Source organism: Papaver somniferum, chromosome 7 (assembly GCF_003573695.1).
Source record: "Papaver somniferum cultivar HN1 chromosome 7, ASM357369v1, whole genome shotgun sequence".
In the NCBI taxonomy this organism is placed as follows: domain Eukaryota; kingdom Viridiplantae; phylum Streptophyta; class Magnoliopsida; order Ranunculales; family Papaveraceae; genus Papaver; species Papaver somniferum.
The window spans coordinates 16,968,216-16,982,811 of NC_039364.1; the positions used below are offsets into that span (position 1 = coordinate 16,968,216).

General features: G+C 39.4%; 1 protein-coding gene and 1 pseudogene across 1 annotated transcript; one reads left to right on the forward strand and one right to left on the reverse strand.

Annotated features, from left to right (window-relative positions):
* Window positions 1-643: 643 nt before the first annotated feature.
* LOC113296348 lies at window positions 644-10,624 on the forward strand (annotated as a pseudogene).
* Window positions 10,625-10,745: 121 nt separating this feature from the next.
* LOC113296347 (receptor-like protein kinase HSL1) lies at window positions 10,746-14,280 on the reverse strand. Its single transcript, XM_026544655.1, has 2 exons — window positions 11,530-14,280; window positions 10,746-11,418 (listed from the first exon to the last, which is right to left on the reverse strand). Exons 1-2 carry the CDS (start codon window positions 14,165-14,167, stop codon window positions 10,955-10,957), a joined length of 3,102 nt encoding a protein of 1,033 aa, XP_026400440.1. The 5' UTR covers window positions 14,168-14,280; the 3' UTR covers window positions 10,746-10,954.
* Window positions 14,281-14,596: the final 316 nt, after the last annotated feature.

The following is a 14,596-nucleotide window of genomic DNA, read 5'->3' on the forward strand; positions in this document are numbered from 1 at the left end:
AGAACAGGAGGAACACTTATCCTAATCCGAAAACAACCATCTTTCAGCATCTATGAGGGGTACCAATTTGATTGGGAGGTATACCAGGATTCATATACCCCAAGCATTGAATTTGTACACCCCCCAAGAAATTAGGTACCCCTATTAGCAATGTTGTTTAGACGTGGGGAAGAGGTTTTCGGATTCAGAGCCGAACATCTTATAAATACGCAAAGGATTAACCACATCTATCAATCATACTACAATTACCTTCTTTCTCTTACGAGTATTATATTATTATTTTCTTGTGTTGCGCTGTTCGTCTTGTGAATATATTCTTCTTTGCAGCAGAAAACAAAAAAAGATGTCAGGAGGAATAGATCAGCCAGATTGGCCTGCTGATAATAAAGTCAGAAAGACTTTTCTTAAATTCTTGAAACAATAAGATCAAAAGATTTGGGAGTCGAGTCTCCTCTTTGCTAATGCCAGGTTCAAGCAAATTTTCATAGCAACTCTTCAACCTAACACCACGTTGAAGCGTCTTCGTGCAGCAGAAGTATGTGTTGCAGCCACATTAACTGAAACACATAGGATGACAAGTGCAGCTATGTCTATATAAAAAGAATTCGAAGAACAGTGCTCTACACCAATTGGGAAACTCAGACAAGTTGTCGGTGCTATGACTGCTGAGATGCACGCTGGTCTTGCTTCGGAAGGTGGTAGTAAGCTTAAGATGCTTAATAGCCATGTTGATAATCTCCCAACTGGTGATGAACATGGACTGTTCTATGCTTTGGATCTTGGCGGCACAAACTTCCGTGTGTTGCGTGTACAATTGGGTGGAAGAGATGGGCGTGTAGCTAAACAAGAATTTACCGAAGTCTCAATTCCTCCTGAACTGATGATTGCCACTTCAACTGAACTATTTGATTTCATCGCTAAAGAACTCAGCAAGATTTATAGCTACAGAAGGAGAAGATTTTTTCCCCCGTCCTGGTAGTCAGAGGGAATTGGGTTTCACCTTTTCATTCCCTGTCAAGCAGTTATCGATCTCATCTGGAACTCTTATCAGGTGGACAAAGGGATTCTCCATCGACGACGCGGTTGATAAAGATGTGGTGGTAGAATTGACTAAAGCCTTAGAAAGACAGGGGATAGATATGCGTGTTGCAGCTCTGGTGAACGATACACAATACAAAACGGAAGGCCTCTAGGGACGGTCATAAAAACATCCTAAGAACCTGAAAGCCGTCCCAAAAAGCTATTAGGGGCGTTTGTTGCTGCGTCCCCAGATCCACCGTCACTAATACTTCTAAGGACGGATTTTCCTTCTAGGGACGGTTCTGAGTGGCCGTCAGTAGTACTATTAGGGACGGCTTCATCTTCTAGGGACGTTTCTTTTGGGCCGCCACTAATACTTCTAGGGACGGCTCCATCTTCTAGGGACAGTTTTAAAACCGCCAGAAAAACAAGATTAAACTGGAACAATGGGGACGGTTTAAAAACCCTCCCTAATATCTGAATATTGAAGCTCTGTTCCCCTGCTTTAATTGGCAGAATGCCATCCCCTCATAGGATTTGATGCCATACATCCACAGAACAGAGACAACTAGAATGCCATACATCCACAGAACAGAGACAAACTCATAGAAGACTTTTTTTTGTATGGATACTCAAAAACCAAGTTATTTGTTTACAAAAGAGACCCAACCATTCTCAAAAAACAAGCAAAAGTTTAGATGTTCATATAATATCTACAATAAATGGTGTCTCATCTGTTAACTATAATTAGCGGCCTGCGGCGTTTGAGTGCTATTTTATCATCTGTCTATCATCTGTCAAAATCTGGCAACTAACCTTTCCTACACCTTTCCATGTCACATTTCCTGCAAAAAATTCATAATGGCAACAATCAGTTCTGAGATTCTAATGGAGACTGTTCTTTTCTTCAATTAACACAACATAGAGCATTAAGGTAAATTTAAGACATAGGGTCATAGGCTGACTTTAAGTCACAACGCACATGTTGCTAAGCCACTCCAGATATTCAGTACTTACTCCCCAGTTCTTAGAGACCATCATGAAGCCTAAACAATGATGCTTAAGGCATAGTTGAGAACCTAATTTTGTGTCAGGTGGCCTAAGAGATAGTGACTTAGATAACACTGAAGCTCATACATACCTAAATAACCACTGAGTCTAAGGTTAATCATATGAATTCAAAATGGCAACAATCAATAGTTGCATTCTGCCAAAATAATTCCACTATTGACTGAAATTGCATGTACAAGAAAAAAAAAGTGAATGATGTACGATACCTCGAGTCCTTCGTTGTTCTGATTTGGTGGTAATACTGCAACTTGAGCCTCCAATTCTGCAACCCTTCGTTTGAGCATTGCATTTTCCTCTGTCAATTGAACGACTTTACTTGATGATGATGACTCGCCCCAAAACTGTTTTGGCTTCACAGTGCTGCCAAAGCAACGGACCAGACCACGCCTATCTGGTCCCATTACAGCCGCAAATGCATCATTTCGTCCACCTAAAACGACTCCAGATCCAGGTTGGTTAGCCTGGTTGTGTATTTCCACCATTCGATCCTACAAGTAAATCAATCTCGAAAATTAGGCCAATTCGAATTACAAATGCAAAAAACAGATGACCCGAAAGAAAACTTAAAAGTATAAAGGTATACGTATTGTTCAGCAGCAACAGGATCCATCACTTCTTCATTTGGATCTGATGTTTTCCTTTTCTTTGTCCTGGTCCTACGAAATATCTCGTGTCGTTCAGGGAACCTTCCTGTTTTGGCTAGCATCTGTAAAATGAAATTTTGTGATGTTGGTTGCATATAACATACGAAACATCCTCACCAAGATCAAACTGAACAGAAGCTTTACCTCTTTTGCATATTCCATATGTGGCTTGGAGCCACCAGTGTGTTGAATTGTTTGTTTGGACCTATTTTGTTTATTCTTAGCCGCCAACTCCTGTTTCAAAACAAAATCATAATAACAAACGACGCTTGTTGTGAGCCTTGCGCTAGTGGGAAAATGATAGAAGGGCTAATAAGAGCATGGATAACAACAAATACGTACTTTATTTTTCTGGGTATTCCACATTTTAACTAACGGCGCCCACTGACTTTCCACAACATCTGCAGGTCGGTGTGCAAGATTTTGCGCCTCACTTCTGTTCGGATCATACCCTGCTGATTTCATTGTATGTTTGTGATCCCTCCAGTAATGATTAAGCCTACTCCTGATGGAAGCATCAAGTTCTGGTCGGTGGGAAGTCAAATACATTCTGTCATTAAATACAAAAACAACACAATTATTAGGAAATGAATGGCTCCGTCAATAAATTTGATGCAAACTTGAACAAAATGAAACCAATTAGATGTCAACTTAAACTACTATCCTGAATTATTACCAAATAATTTGAAGGGCAACGAACTTCACCTTTATATCATCCAAATCTTTCTGAATCCGATTAGGCGCCATATACTTCCAATTGGATACGGACAATGGCAGCATGTAACCATCTCTAGCTAGACGACCGATATAATGAGCTAGATCTGATCGGTGCTCCCCAGAAGGCTGACTCGTGAAGTTTTCCACTGGTAGCTTCTGTCCCTCTTCGACATCTTCTAGGAATAACAACTTTCCTTTTCCTCGAACGCCCTTTCCTTTTTTCCCTTCTTGATCAGTCATCCTACAACACATGGAAACAAATGACGTAAAGGGAACCAATGATGTTAGTACAGAAAACAACATCAGGTCCCCTGCAGTTCTTGCTAAGGAAATAATAAGCACAAATCATAACGTAGTATAATAAGGACAAATAATAATGTAGTATTATAAGCACAAATAATGGTTCAAAACTTGTACAGAACTAGTTCGCAAATAGAAAATCCTAATTAAGTTACAAATGATGAACTTAATCATCATCGATTCAGTTGTTCAGGTCAACACTATCACCATCATCTTCACTATCACCATCATCTTCACTATCACCATCACCACCATCATCATTATCTGTAACCCCATCTACGTACTCTTCATCTTCTGATTCTTCCTTGTCCCCGACGTATTCTTCTTCTTCGTCATCTTCTTCTTCTTCAATGTTTTCATTAACACTTCCGTTTTCTACACCTTGTTGACTATTAACATTCCTTGCTGGAGAATCAACAAACACCCCACTCCCTTCATCTCTAACAACGTTGATATCATCATCTTCAATACCGACTTGCTCAGAATCCCTTCCAAATGGATCAGTTTCAAGTAGTTCATCAATATTACCCTCACCCATGTCAAAAACATCCCTGGGTTTATTCCTTACCACCACGTGCCAATCCAAATCTATAGGATCTTGAGAATAAAAAACTTGCCGCACTTGAGAGGCCAAAACGAAAGGTTCTTCTTTCTGTGTTGGTATGCGATGACTGAAATTTACGAGAGTGCACCCTAAGTTATCTACCTTCTTACCTCTGCCTGATCCACTAACAACATCAAACCAGTCACACTCGAATAATACAAATTTACGGCCTTGTCTATAAGTCAGCTCAATTATGTCTTTAACTTGTCCATAATATGTGAGCTCAGTATCATTGTTCGGGTTCTGATCCGCTGCATTTCTATAGAAAGGTGCTGTTGACTCTACTACAATACCACTGTTCTGTGTCTTTGCTCTAGAATCCTTACTGACTGTTCTGAAGCTATAACCACAAGTAGTATAACCGGTGAATCGTCTCGCAGTTGTGAATGGACCTTCAGCTAGCACGTCCAATCCTTCTGCAAATGGTAATTTAGCTTGACCAAGTAACATGATATGGTCCCTGAACCAATCAGCAAACTCGTTTTTGTGTTTCCGTTGGCGCTGACGTTGATTCATTTTAGGGTGTAACATAGCCAGAGTGGCCTTGTGTTGCCTACATCAAAGAAACAAGAAATTAATTAGAGATAACTTGTCCATAATACATTTAATTAGACCAGCAAATACCTAATTATTTATATCATTAGAGATCCAATTACAGAAAACAGAAATCTTACTCTGCGTATGTATCCACGTTAGCATCATTGAAAAGGATATAGTCGTGCAACAACTTTTTTTGATTGCCACTTAGAACAATCCGCGCAGCCTTCCCAATGTGTGTATCATCCACGTATCTAACTGGTCTGTTTATTCGTGACTCTACATCTTTGAGATACCTCAACAAAAATGTCACACATTCATCAGCCAAATATCCTTCAGCAATGGATCCCTCCGGATGAGCTTTATTCCTGACATATTTCTTGAGAGTGTACAAATACCTGTTGAAGAATGCAAATCGAATAATCCTTATTCCAATTCTATGATGAATTCATTGATGCAGGAAACGAAATTCACCGATGAATGATGACTAAGAACTTATGCAAAAAGAGAAAAAAATGAAGATGTACAACATTCAATCTAAAAGGTAACAAAGAACCAAATTTGAATGCCAAAAGAGAAAGAGAATAAGGAGACCATATACCTTTCAATCGGGTACATCCATCGATACTGAACAGGTCCACCAATACGCGCCTCTGTTGGCAAATGGATAAGCAAGTGTACCATAATGTCAAAGAAGGCAGGAGGAAATATCTGCTCCAAGTTACAGAGAATGAGTGCGATGCGCTTTTCCAATTCTTTGAAGTCTTTAGGCCGTGAATTCTTGGAGCATAGTTCTTGGAAGAATGAACTTAACTCAATTAACACAGAACTAACTCTATCTGGCAACGTCTTTCGAATTGCCAAAGGCAATAGCTGCTGCATTATCACATGTGAATCATGACTCTTTAATCCAAAAATCTTACGTTGTTTCATATTCACACATCTTGCAATGAGTGAAGAGTAACCATCTGGGGTCTTCAAGTTCTTCAAGACACTAAGGAACATCTCCTTTTTAGCATTATCCATAAAGTAACATGCATTTGGTAAGAAGAATTTCTTCCCATTTGCAGTCATAATTGGGTGAAGCTCAGGTCTGAGATTTAGGAGCTGGAGATCTAACCTTGCCTTTAGACCATCCTTGGCTTTCTTATCCATATCCAGCAGAGTACCAATAACGCTATCGCACACATTCTTCTCAGTGTGCATGACATCTAAATTGTGTTTGAGTACATTATCTGCCCAGTACGGCAGTTCATAAAAAATACTCAATTTCTTCCAATTGCCCGGTATGTTACTCGTAGCTGTATTTGATGCTCGTTCTTTTCTCTTGCGTGGACGATCACCCATCAGACTATCCTCAAATTGTTTGCCAAATACATGTGGAATGTGTTTTAGCTTCTGCAAGATATCTGGCCCTAACAATGGGTTTGGTGGTGAACTGTATTCCACATTACCATTGAATTCCTTCGTTAGAGAGCGAAACCTGTGACCCATTGGCAAGAAGCGTCGGTGTCCCATGTAGCAGGTTTTTCTTCCATGCTTCAACCTCTGATGCCGTGTATCTTCCTGACACGTTGGACATGCCAACTTGCCTTTGGTACTCCATCCTGATAGCATCGCTAGTCCAGGATAATCACTTATAGTCCATAATAACCCCACACGCATATTAAACATTTCATTTCGTGAAGAATCATATGTATTTGCCCCTTCTTCCCACAACTCCTTAAGCTCGTCGATTAAGGGCCTCAGGTATACATCAATATCGTTACCTGGGGAATAATGATTTAAAATAATTATAAGTTGGCTATTGACCTGACTTTTTTATATACTTTCAACAGCAATATAAGGAATATCATATACAGATTTAAAAAAAATGACAAGTCAGAGATAGAGAAAATGACATACCTGGACTATAGGTGCCTGGTATAAGCAAAGACAAGATCATGTTAGGTTGCTTCATGTACAACCATGGGAGCAGATTGTATGGTAAAAGGACCACAGGCCATGTGCTATGCGGATTTCTGGTTGAATGGTATGGACTAAAACCATCTGTTGCTAAACCTATTATGATATTCCTCGGTTCAGCAGCAAACGTCGGATTCATCTCATCGAAATGCTTCCAAGCTTCAGAATCAGCTGGATGTCTCATTTTACCATCCCTCGGACGCCCTTCAGCATGCCATCTCATATGCAGTCTTAGATTCCATGTACAGCCGCTGTAGCCGAGGTCTCAAAGGAAAGTGGCGAATAATCTTAGCTGGTGTTTTGGTTCCATCTTTGTAACGAGATGCTTTACAAACAGGGCATGTTTCCCTATCGGCGTACTCCTTATAATAAAGAATGCAGTCATTCGGACACGCATTAATCTTATTGTAAGTCAATCCTAACTCTGAATGTATTTTCTTGCATTGTGTGAAATTTTCTGGCAAATTACAATTATCAGGAAATGAATCCCTCATAAGTTGAAGCATATCCTTGGATGACTTCTCAGACATCCCTCCAACACATTTATAGTTCCAAAATCGGACAAGAAAAGACATCACTGACATTTTGTCGCAGCCAGGATACAATGGTATCTTTGACTCCTCGAGAAATTTATAAAACCTAGAAGCTGTACAATTACTTGGTAAACCACTCACTCCTCCATCCCCACTATCCATATCTTCATCGTCATCCATATCATCCATACCTTCACCGTCACCCCTATCATCCATACCTTCATCATCACGCATTGGTATTCCAAACACAACTCGCAACATGCCAAAAAGGTCATCCCCTGGTCGTTCATGGTTGTTATTTATGACCTCAAAACATGTATCTTGTGGTGCGATACTTGATGAGACCGTTGAGCTTAAACTCTCACCATGATGAAACCATGTAGTATAATTTCTCATCATACCGTGCAATATCAAGTCACTGAAAATTTCACTTCTAACTTTGTAATTAACATTATTGCACTTTCTGCAAGGACATTTCATTTTACTATCTTCAGTAACAACCCCTTTCTCGAATGCATGGTCCAAGAATAGCCTCACGCCATCTTCATACTCTTTACCCCACCGAGCTTTGTGAACCCAGCTCTTATCCATGGTTTTACACAAACTGACTAAGGAACAAACTTATGATTAACGGAAACCACTAGTCACACACGCACACATATGCCACAAACCCAACAGAAAGAGGAAAAGAACGCAGGACATATGAATTAGTAAGAATTACTTGGTGATAGTTACACTAAACTTTACAAATTTAACAATTCCATTACCTTTATAAGTTAATAGCGAGGGATGATTATGAGCATGCAAGCCATAGAATGATCCTGCGATGAAATGAACCCAATCGCCAACACCAGCAATATGCACCTGGCGCAACACACCTTAAGTCAATGAGTACTGTACATAGATGAAATGATCATGACCACCAACCTTTAAGTCTACGTTGTCTTCTAGTATATTGGAACAAATGTCAATTTCCCTATCAATTACCACCTCTTTTATAGAGAGGAGTTTGTATATATTGCACCAGTTAATATAATCAATCAATCAAAGTAAGACCAAGATCATTGAATTGGACCTTTCAGACACACATGCTCGATTAAACAATCTATTCTATTGGCATGGAATAATCACAATTACATTTGTGGATAACATGACAAACACACAAATTAATGACATACTGAGATTATACTGGTTTTGTATCCAATTTCCACCGACAGTTTCTACTGAATAATTGCATCCAGTAACAAGTAACCTTATACTCACACTTTATTTAAATTCCAAACCACTGCATCCAAGACCTCGCCGACTTTTATGAGTTTGGAGGCAGCTGTTGGATCAGGTATGATTAGCCGTCCCTTCCTGTAAGTCATGAGGGATAATAGTTATAGAAAACATGACCCCTAAAAGAAGAGCTTGGGGGATGCCAGATAACCTAAATCAGTTGAGATTGGCGTTTCTCAATTAGTTGGAACCCCCACAGTACACCTTTTGGTACAACTACCAAGCACTCAACTAACTCAATTTCAAGTGGGATTCAATCCCTGATTCATTCTCGTTATTAAAGAAAATCCTAGATTCCGTAATAAAAATGAGAAAGGGGCATGAAGCAACATTCCAGCTAATTGGAATCACAATCCAAGTGAAATTGGAGCCCTTAAACCTAACTCTGCCAGTATTTAAATCCCTAATTTCGAATCAATTACATGATATGACAAAGCATAAAACTATGAGCAAACATATGTCACATATCAAGCAAAATAAAATAACGCACATCACTAATTTGTTGAAGAAATCAGTAACTGAAATTTGATATAAAACTACCTGAATTCCCAAAATCGATGGAGATGCGGAAAGTGTGCTCTTGTAATTTGCAAACCCTAAAATCAAAAAACAACAACGTGAGGTTTTAAAAAAGAATTCGAAAAACCTAAAATCAAATCAACGTAAGACTGAAAGAGAAGGAGGAAGAATGCAAACCCTAAAATCAAACCTAAAATCAAATCAACGTAAGAATCGCTTCACTCCGAACGAATTTGAGATCTGACAGGGGAAAATCACGAACGAGATTTTTCAGCAGGGGAGGAAGAATGTGAAGAGAAACTGATCGAAAGAAGGCCGATATAACCAAGAAAAAAAGAGAAGGAAAGTTATATTGTGCTTTTAGGCGTAAGATAAAAAAATTACTGATGACCCAATCACAACCGTTGAAATCCTATCTATTGGGACGGCTGAAAATAAAACGTCCCCATTAGTTGACCAATAGTGACGGCCAGACAGGGACGTCCCAAATAGACAGTTCTAGGGACGGCTACAACCTAGTGTCCCAACAACTAACCTTTAGGGACGTTTTTTTTAGAAGTGGCTGTCCCTAGAAGCCTTCTTTTTTGTAGTGACAATAGGTACATTAGCTGGAGGGAAATACTTGAATAATGATGTTGCAGCTGCAGTTATTCTGGGAACTGGAACAAACGCAGCATATGTAGAGCGTGCACATGCCATTCCTAAATCAGGAGAAACGGTAATCAACACGGAGTGGGATAACCTCCAGTCATTGCACCTTCCTGTAACTGAATATGACCAGGCTTTGGACCAGGACAGTCTTAACGCAGGTGAGCAGATTTTCGAGAAGATTATCTCTGGGATGTACTTGGGAGATATTGTGCGTAGAGTCCTCTGCAAAATGGCTGAAGAGGCTGGATTTTTTGGTGATACTGTTCCACCAAAACTTAGGACTCGATTTATTTTGAGGACTCCTGAAATGTCTGCAATGCATCATGACACATCTGCAGATTTGAGTGTAGTTGGAAGCAAACTGAATGACATCTTTGGGATATCTGATACTTCCTTTGAAACAAGAAGAGTGGTTGTAGAGCTCTGCAACATTGTTGCGACACGTGCTGCCTGTCTTTCAGCCGCAGGGATCTTGGGTATTTTGAAAAAGATTGGAAAAGACACGGTAAAGCAGGTAGAGAAGCAGAGAACTGTGATAGCCGTGGATGGAGGATTGTTTGAACACTACACCAAGTTCTGCTCCTGTTTGCAGAACACCCTCAACGAGTTACTCGGAGATGAAGCTGCACACACCGTTGTTATTGAGCACGCAAACGATGGCTCTGGAATTGGAGCTGCTCTTCTTGCAGCTTCTCATTCTCAATATCACTAAGTTTAGGAATTCTGATAAGACACAATACCCGAAAGTTTATAATTGTATAACCTGAATCCTGAAAGTGTCTTGTGATATCGCACTTCGGCCTGCCTTCTTCCCATTTTCTTCCTTCTTGCTGTAAATTACACTTGGTGGCTTTGTCTAAGTTAAATACACTGTATTTTTTTTCCTTCTTGTTCTTAAAAAAATTGGGAAATGAAACTGTTCTTTTATTTAGTTGATTTCTATTTATGACAAAACTTCGACACTATTGCAGAGCACAAATCTGTAAAATATACTAAATAAGTTCTGCTGCTCACAATGACAACTGCTAACTGTACAAGAGCTCTCCAGTAAACATATAGGATCCTGTGATGTCAATGGAGGCGCAAATGACACAGTGCTACATGGGGGAACTTTAAACTTCCAGGGCGCTGTGATCCACATCTGACACCCTTTTCTTACTACGACCTCCTTTGTAGGTGGAAAGCAAATCAGCAGAATGTCTACTAAGAAGAAGAGGAGCGACATCATTATCAGCAGTAACCAAGGCTTTCTTTTCATATACTTCTTGGGAAGAACAATGCCTGACTAGATATTGCAATGCTCCTGACATGGTAGGCCTATTGGAAGGTAACGCACTTGTGCACATCAACCCAAGTCTGAATACACTCGTCATTTCCGCCACATTGCTACCTTCTTTCACTTCTTCATCTAGCAAAGCATCCAAAGGTGTTTCTAGAAACCGGTGTGCCGCCCATTCAGCAAGGCTTCTATCTTCATCTCCTTTGTTTGCTTCTCGTCCAGTAACAAGTTCCAAGAGTACTACCCCAAAGCTATAAACATCTACCTTCTCATTTACTTTGAGTGTCCGACCATACTCTGAAAAATATGAGATCCATTGAACCAGATTAGCCCAATATTTCTAGAAAGACGGCTTTTATATCAAATTTGAAACTATGGGGAAAAAAAGGGAACATAAAAGAAGGTTACCTGGAGCAATGTACCCGAAAGAGCCTGCAACAATGGATGCTGAATATGGTTGTCCTGCCTGAACTATCTTAGCTACCCCAAAATCCGCAACTTTTGCTTTAAAGTCAGAATCCAATAAAATATTACTCGACTTAACATCCCTGTGAATAATCGGCGGAGAACAATTATGATGAATGTAAGAAAGTCCTTGAGCAACTCCTACAGCAATTTTCAGCCTCTTCTGCCAATCCAAGGTTCTCCGTTCATCCAAATTCCCATTATTCCTCTGATGCAACCATTGATCCAAACTACCATTTTCCATGTACTCGTAAACAAGAAGCTTTGTATACTTACTTGACATGTAGCCCATCAATTTCACTATATTATTGTGTTTAATATTTCCAAGGATTTCAACTTCTGCTTGAAACTGTGTTGCATGTTTCGAATCCACTTTCCCTTTACTTGAAATCTTTTTGACTGCAACAGCCTTATCTAGATGATTAATGGATACCTTGTATACTTCCCCACATCCACCACTTCCAATCAAACTACTCTTTGTTAAGCCCGACAAAATCTGCGATTCGCTGAAGTCCACTAATCTCTGAAATTTTATCACCTTCCACGTTACAGAATCTTCTTCATCGTCTTGTTTTCGCTTATATATACTTTTTATGGCAACCAATACCAAGATGACTGCAAGAAGTATCGTTACTACAACAACAACTACTATCAAAGCGATAAATTTTGGTGAAAGCCTACGTGAACTTCGACTAGACAAAGAATTGCAGGATACAAGGTTTGATATTTCAGCATTGGAGCAAAGGCCAGAATTGTTGAAAAAGCTGTCTTCAAATGCTTCTAATTGAGATGGGACCTTCCCAGAGAGTAAATTTGATGACAGGTTTAGGGAGCTTAACTTTGAATTGGCAATCTCAAATGGAATTGGACCAGAAATTTGGTTTTCAGATAAATCAAGTTTATTGAGATTAGGAAGGGAACCTATTTTTGGAGGAAGCGCACCCGAAATCCGGTTTCTACTTAGAGTTAAAGTGTCGAGCGACTTCCATGAGATGATATCCGAAGGAATCGAACCCGAAATTTCATTTCCATCTAAAGCCAGAGAAGTAAGGTTAGAAAGAGCAGTGAGCCCAATAGGTATCTCACCAGTAAAGAGATTGTTGCTTCCATCAAACACCACCAATTGCGCTGAACTTCCAATGCCCAAAGGAATCCTCCCTGTAAACCTGTTGTTCTCAATCTCTAAGCGCTCTAACCTCGAACTCAACATATCTGGAAGTGCCCCTGAGAACATATTATCATGTATCTGAACAACCAACAAACTCACTGGCGACCAAAAACTAGCTGGAAGCTCACCACCCAACATATTCTTGTACAGCAAAACGTTTTTTAAACTAGGACACTTCCCTAACGACTTCGGGATTTCACCAGTAAAATTATTCGAAAACGCCGAAATCCCAGAGAACTCACCACCAAAACATAAATTCTCGGGCAACTTTCCAGTAAGTCTATTTGTATCAACTTCAAGATACTGAAGCTTTGAATGCAACCCCAAGTCTCCTGGAAGTTCACCAGTCAAGTCATTTCCAAACAACCGAATATCAGTAAGCAATGGAAGTAAACCAATACTAACCGGTATCTCCCCCGTCAACCGATTCCAGTATATAACCAAATTTGTCAAATTCTTCCACTTGCCAAAACCTTCTGGTATCGAACCGTTTAACTCATTATTCGACAAATCAAAACCTTCCATACCCAAACACTCGATTTCTTCCGGAATTCCACCTGACAACTTGTTTTCCGCCAAGTTCACATAGGACAAGTTCTTTAACAAAAAGAGACTTTCCGGAATTTTGCCATTCAAATTATTAGTCTGAAGATTTAAAACCTCAAGATCCTTTAAATCACCAAACCATTCAGGAATTTCTCCGAACAGGTTCGAATCTTTCATAAAAAGCCTCTTTAACTTAACCAAGTTACTGAATTCATCCGGAATTTTAGACGGAACAAACTCATTTAAAGGCATTTCAAGAACTTCAAGATTAACCAATTTCCCGATTTCCACCGGAAAAGTTCCATTAAAATGATTCTGCGTAAGACTCAAAATCTCTAAGAACTCTAAATTCCCTATTTCCGGCGGTATATCACCAGTAAAGTTATTAGCAGACAGATCAAGTACTTTAAGCTTCTTAACTCTATCAATCTCGTTAGGAATTACACCAACAAAGTTATTCATGGTCAAATCAAGATATTCCAGGTTTGTACAATTCAATACAGAAACTGGGAACTCCCCAGGAAAATAATTCCATGAAAGATCAATCCATGTTAAATTCCTCAAATCACATACAAAATCTGGAACTTTTTCTGTAATATTCATGTTGTGAAGTGAAATTTCAGTAACTGAGTTGTTGGAGTTACAGGTTATACCTGACCAATCGGTACAGTGGCTAGGGTTTGATGATGGACTCCATGATTGTAACGCCGACGGGTTTCCAAATTCTTGCTTGAGCTTCAGCAGAATTCTTTGTTCTTCTACATTTTCTTGAATTTTCTGTGATGTTGCTGAGAGAAAGAGTAGAGACAGTATGGAAAGGATGGAAAAAATGGGTTTTTGAGAGTGGGTTTTTCTCATCTTCGCCATTTTTGTGAAAAAACGTGATTGAACTTTTGTGAAAATTTTAGTTTCAGGAGGTCGCTCAAAAAATGAATTTTTAATGCGCGTGAGAATGGAGGGAATTTGACTATTCAACGCACGAAGAGTGTCAATGCCACTCATCAAACGTTTAGTACACGTCATATTTATATCGTATTCTACATTTCACTTTCTACTTGTATTCTTCTTCTTGGCCAATTCCTATGGGTCTTCCTATGGGCACCGGCAAATTAGTCAAGTTTCCAGCTCAGGTGGATGTGCAAATTATGGTCTTCCATAGTTTCCACTTTCCGGATAAAAATCTACAAGTCATATTGTTGCTTTAAAAGATATTAACGGTTAATGGTACAATTCTAGAGAGGATCTTTCCGGTTTTCTCAAGTCTCATTTTCCAAGTATTTTTACAATTGTTAGTTG